General features: G+C 41.0%; 1 protein-coding gene across 1 annotated transcript in view; it reads right to left on the bottom strand.

The window, feature by feature from the left end:
* Nucleotides 1-2,186: 2,186 nt before the first annotated feature.
* The window catches only part of LOC117469901 (F-BAR and double SH3 domains protein 2-like), a 50,986-nt gene continuing 46,538 nt past the window's right edge, over nt 2,187-6,634 (bottom strand). The window contains 2 exon segments of the mRNA XM_034114371.1: nt 2,187-3,490; nt 4,532-4,596. Coding sequence (XP_033970262.1) covers nt 3,407-3,490; nt 4,532-4,596 — 149 coding nt within the window. The 3' untranslated portion in view covers nt 2,187-3,406.

Here is a 6,634-nt window from a genome sequence, read left to right as displayed (position 1 = left end):
AATACGATTAATTGAGCAGCCCTAGTGTAATGTATAATATATGATACAAAACATCTTTATTATATGGTCAAAACAAATCAAATAAGCTCAAAAATGACTCCTAGTCCTTTCTTTCATCTGATTATTTGACCTTTTCTCTTGTTTTTGTATTGTAAAAGATATTGTCTCCGTCTTGATTTTCAGTCTAATGGTATTTATATTGTTTAAAGCTCATGTTTTGTAGCATTGTTTAGTTACATTACATTACTTGTTACTTGTTAGACGCTTTTATCCAAAGCGACTTATACATTGAGTACTGTGGACAATCCCCACAGGAGCAATTTGGGGTGAAGTGTCTCAGGGACACAACGACATGCTGACTGCAGTGGGGTTTGAACTTGCCACCCCCTGATTTGAAGTCCAGCACACTACCCACTGAGCCACAGCCTCCCCCTTAAGTGAAAACATTAAAACAGGTACAGAAAGAAAAACTGGAGACATGTTTGTTCTGGTTCATTAAGCTATCTTTATTTCACATTTATTTGTACACAATAAATACAGTTAAACATCCACGGGTGTAAATACGTCGCTCAGCAGCCTCTGCAGAGCTCCCTTTGTGAGTGTGGGCAGTTTGTCGCTGAATTTCTGATCCAGACTTTAACTTCAGTCCGACCACTGTATATGTTTTCATCAATACAACAGGGTAAACGCAAACTTCAAAAATAAGTTTGATGTCATTCAGATCTCAACGAGAACACGGCTGACAGATATCTCTTTTTCCTATGATCCAATTGCAAAACAAACGGTTTGAATAGTTTTCATTTTTACAGTAATCCTAATTCTAAACAAAAAAAAGCGGTGCTAGTATTTGTACGGATATCCATCTCCAAGCTCTCTGTAAACTATTTCAAAAACACATCTCAATCAAAGACACTACAACGGCTATTTAAGGCTAAATAACGCAAGATAAAAGAAAGGAAAGTATTCATACCAATATAGCAGGTACACAAAATATTCAACACACGTCCACAATACTGAGAAGGAATAAGAAGACATCAAAAAGTGCTTCACTATGACAGTATAGATTTTTTTTGTTTTTTTTAATCGGACAGCTAGCAGCTCAGGATGTTTCCCTCCTTAAAAATAAAGGCATGTTTAATAAACGGCACCTCAGTGTAAACTGTCACCAACTGCAACTCGACGAGCAACCGGCAACTTCTACCGGCTGGAATAACATTTCTAGATCTTTATTTTACAACAAAGGAAACGTTAGACTAAACAAACGCGCTCTACGCTTCTCCCTTTAGGACTTTCCTCGCATCGGGTGCAAAGGAAACTAACATACGTTTGAGAATTAAAAAGGTAAAAGGATTTTGATTTCTAGGAGATTCTCCTGACCGACAGAAACCATCTAAACTAAAATTGCCACTTTTCCCTTTGTTGTGTTTTTTTTTCAGAGGAGAGGACCAGCCTCGTCCCGTTTTGATCGAGTGTGTGTGTGTGTGTGTGTGTGTGTGTGTGTTTGGAGACTTTTGGTTTCCTGTTGGAGCTTCATGTCCTGATGAAGGTGTTGCATAGAAGAAATCCAATTATAAAAACAGCTCGTGGAAATAAAAGAGTCAGAGCCACACAGGAAGTGATATAGTGAGAGACAACTGGGCGATATGGTTGAAATCCTTAATATACACTTTTTTAAAAGATATTTCCTGATATTTATATATAATGGAAGATCGCTGCTTTCACAGTAGGAACAACATATATATTTTAATAATGCCTTGATAGAGATATTTTAGATTTCCAACTGAATAATCATTTGTAATGTGGATTTAAATGACTAAATGGGGCAAATAATAAACATTTAAAGGTCCCATGTCATGCTTTTCCGGTCATTACCGGTCCCCTTGTGTGTTATGAAGGTTTAGATGGACCAAACCCGTGGAGCCGTTCCGTTCCGTTAAGTCCGCGGATTGGTCAGAATTGACCAATCCGCGGACTTCCTCACACACACACTCAATCTTTTCTCAGCTGCAGCTCCGCCGATTTCTCCTCCCTGAGACGGCGGGACGCGGCGAGGCTGTGAGTCGGTGTGTGAGCACACACACAAACTCACAGCCAGGCTGCGGGTGTGTGTGTGTGTTCGGGCTGGGTTTCGCTGTCTCGCAGACGGCCACTGGGCTCATAGGGAGGGGGGGGGCAGGAGCTCCAACAAGCCGTGTAGGACAGAGAGTGAATACACATACTATACAGAGATGCTGTATGAGAAACCAATGTGAGTTTGGAACATTGAACAATATAAATCTATTCTAGTAGACCTCAACAATGGAAACATGATCAGTAGAAATGGCCGTGACATGGGACCTTTAAGATGACATTTCTTTGAAGTAATGAAGCCTTCAAAACCAGGAAAGTATTTGATATTATAACCAAAAAAATGAATCGATATTGAGTCTCATATCACAATATTAACATAATATTGTCCGGCCCTTTTTATATCCTCATTAAAATACATCAATACTGAAGGTTTATGACTTTGTAGCCCTCCATTTACAGGTTTTCTCATAATAATGATTGTGTTTCTCATTATTTATGGGGTATAAATCACTCTGTCCAATCATATAACTGAAGGATCTGAAGCTTTTTTGGGAACATATTATACATTTTCTCACAAAGGGTTTGACTTAAAATTAATATCAATCTCATTTTTACAGTAGAAGCCGTTGTTATGCTCTCTGCTCGACGCCTCTCGGGTTGAAAGAGCGGAGGCAGACTTTGTTTACATTATTGATGCACCAAAGTTGTGCAAACAGTGTTTCGCTGGTTTTTAATGTTTAATGTTGGACATATAATCTGCCCAGAGAATTCACTATTGTTGTTTGTTGCTGCTTTTTACACAAAAACTGGGCTAAAACTGCATTTCATTGTGCAATCAAGAAAGCATAATGACAATAACTGATCCGTAAATCCTCCCTGTGTGGAGCAGAATCACCTTTTCTATTGATTCTTGCATTTAACAGGTTTTACTGTATGGGTAAAATACATTGTATTATCCGCCAGTCATCACTATATCATTTACTATGAGCATAGAATTTGAAAACCGATACCAGGACTGATATTTCAGGACACTTAACAGCAGGTATTCTGACTGTTATCAATACATTTAGTCAGGACTGTGAAGAGCTGGACATGATGGATTAGAGAGGATGTATAACTGTGAATAAAATGGATCATATCTGCTCTTTTTGAAGGATGCGAGTATAGTTCAGAGAAAGGCACAAATGATCCTCTGCAGCACACTGACCCCGGTGAGGAGATGAAAGATAAAAGGCCTTCAGGTGTTTCCTCTGGGTTCCTTTGGGAGTGCGTTCTGAGCCGTGAAGAAGTCCTCTCTGGTTTAAAAACAGTCGTCACCTCCAGGGTGTCCACGCCTTCACACCAGAGTGATTTCCACCTCCTCTCTGCGCTTCACCTGGCCGCGAGGGTGCTGCTTCGGGGGCGGGGGGGCGGCACGGACCTGAACAAACATCCAGTTATTAATATATCTCGTCTTGTTGTTGCTAGGGCTGCCCCCAAATAGTCCATTCATCACTAGTCGAGTAATTAAGTCTTAATCGAGCAATTTTTCATTAGTCGATTAGTTGAGGGATTTTTTGTATTTATTGGGTTGTTATATTCAGATATGAATAATAAAAACTAGAACTAAATGTTCTCCACACATAGACGGAGACACACACGCAGACACATAGACAGAGACACACACGCAGACACATAGACAGAGACACACACGCAGACACATAGACGCAGAGACACACAGAGACACACAGAGACACACAGAGACACACAGAGACACACAGAGACACACAGAGACACACACACACACACACACACACACACACACACACACACACACACACACACACACACACACACACACACACACACACACACACACACACACACACACACACACACACACACACACACACACACACACACACACACACACACACACACACACACACACACACACACACACACACACACACACACACACACACACACACACCACAGCATATCATTTTGGGAAAAAAATAAAGAATAAAAAAATAGATATATTTATAATCATAATGTATCATAAATGTGCGACGATTAGTCCACTAATCACCTTAATTGACGACTAATGGTCGACTACAAAAGTCTTCAGTCGAGGGCAGCCCTAGTTGTTGCATCATAAATTGAGCATAATTCCTAAGTTCTTGAAATGCAGTCAAGTAAAAGTGTTGTTTTGCACTTTTTATATCCATCGTTTTAACCACTTCTCCTGCCTTAGAGTATACTTGGCTTTGATTTGGAAGCACTTTGTATCAGTAGTGCTATAGAAATACATTGTAATAATACAAATAATTGTAGATGCAAGAACAATACACATTTCTGTTTTTACGCTGGCTCAAATCAATAAATTGTTAATTACAATTATTATTTCCACACCGACAAATATTTAATGGTTTCATATTAAATCTAAGATGTCAATTATTTATAGAGTGTGTGCACTCACAGGTCGAATGGTGCCGGAGCTGCTCTCTGGGTATTTGGGGGGTTGAGGGGAGCCTTGGACCGGACCTGAAGAGAGCAGAGAGCACAGATCAGCGTCACTTAAAGGTCCCCTATCATACTGTTTTTCATCAATATATTACAGGTCTCAGATATATACAGAACATGTCTCTGATTGGCTGAAACACCAAACAGATCATTGCAGCATCCCATAATCCCCTCTGTTTCAGCCCTGTTTCCAAAGTGCTGATTCTGTGTCTGTTACCTTAGATGAAAATAAGGAGCCCCTCCCCACGCCCCTCTGAGAGAGATTTGGTTACAAAGAACTCAATGGTGCTCTAGGAGGAGATTCAGGTGATAAGGTGGGGGGGGGGTTACCTTGGTTGGTGATTGGCTAATGGTTACACAAGACAAAACATCGTTATGACATCATCAACTTTCAGAGTTTCTTTCCACAGAGGGGACACATGTTGATGTAGAAGAGACATGAAGAAGAGGGGACACATGTTGATGTAGAAGAGACATGAAGAAGAGGGGACACATGTTGATGTAGAAGAGACATGAAGAAGAGGGGACACATGTTGATGTAGAAGAGACATGAAGAAGAGGGGGACACATGTTGATGTAGAAGAGACATGAAGAAGAGGGGACACATGTTGATGTAGAAGAGACATGAAGAAGAGGGGACACATGTTGATGTAGAAGAGACATGAAGAAGAGGGGACACATGTTGATGTAGAAGAGACATGAAGAAGAGGGGACACATGTTGATGAAGAAGAGACATGAAGAAGAGGGGACACATGTTGATGAAGAAGAGACATGAAGAAGAGGGGGACACATGTTGATGTAGAAGAGACATGAAGAAGAGGGGACACATGTTGATGAAGAAGAGACATGAAGAAGAGGGGACACATGTTGATGTAGAAGAGACATGGAGAAGAGGGGACACATGTTGATGAAGAAGAGACATGAAGAAGAGGGGACACATGTTGATGAAGAAGAGACATGAAGAAGAGGGGACACATGTTGATGAAGAAGAGACATGAAGAAGAGGGGACACATGTTGATGAAGAAGAGACATGAAGAAGAGGGGGACACATGTTGATGATAGAAGAGACATGAAGAAGAGGGGACACATGTTGATGTAGAAGAGACATGAAGAAGAGGGGACACATGTTTGATGTAGAAGAGACATGAAGAAGAGGGGACACATGTTGATGAAGAAGAGACATGAAGAAGAGGGGGACACATGTTGATGTAGAAGAGACATGAAGAAGAGGGGACACATGTTGATGTAGAAGAGACATGAAGAAGAGGGGACACATGTTGATGTAGAAGAGACATGAGAAGAGGGGACACATGTTGATGTAGAAAGAGACATGAGAGAGGGACACATGTTGATGTAAGAAGAGACATGAAGAAGAGGGGACACCTGTTGATGAAGAAGAGACATGAAGAAGAGGGGACACATGTTGATGTAGAAGAGACATGAAGAAGAGGGGACACATGTTGATGAAGAAGAGACATGAAGAAGAGGGGACACATGTTGATGTAGAAGAGACATGAAGAAGAGGGGACACATGTTGATGAAGAGAGACATGAAGAAGAGGGGACACATGTTGATGTAGAAGAGACATGAAGAAGAGGGGACAATGTTGATGTAGAAGAGACATGAAGAAGAGGGGACACATGTTGATGCAAGAAGAGACATGAAGAAGAGGGGACACATGTTGATGTAGAAGAGACATGAAGAAGAGGGGACACATGTTGATGTAGAAGAGACATGAAGAAGAGGGGACACATGTTGATGAAGAAGAGACATGAAGAAGAGGGGACACATGTTGATGAAGAAGAGACATGAAGAAGAGGGGGACACATGTTGATGAAGAAGAGACATGAAGAAGAGGGGACACATGTTGATGAAGAAGAGACATGAAGAAGAGGGGACACATGTTGATGAAGAAGAGACATGAAGAAGAGGGGACACATGTTGATGTAGAAGAGACATGAAGAAGAGGGGACACATGTTGATGTAGAGGACATGAAGAATAGGGACACATGTTGATGAAGAAGAGACATGAAGAAGAGGGGACACATGTTGATGTA

The sequence above is a fragment of the Trematomus bernacchii genome, unplaced genomic scaffold (assembly GCF_902827165.1).
Source record: "Trematomus bernacchii unplaced genomic scaffold, fTreBer1.1, whole genome shotgun sequence".
Lineage (NCBI taxonomy): Eukaryota > Metazoa > Chordata > Actinopteri > Perciformes > Nototheniidae > Trematomus > Trematomus bernacchii.
The sequence above is the reverse complement of the archived record's forward strand: the minus strand, read 5'-3'. Positions and strand labels throughout refer to the sequence as shown.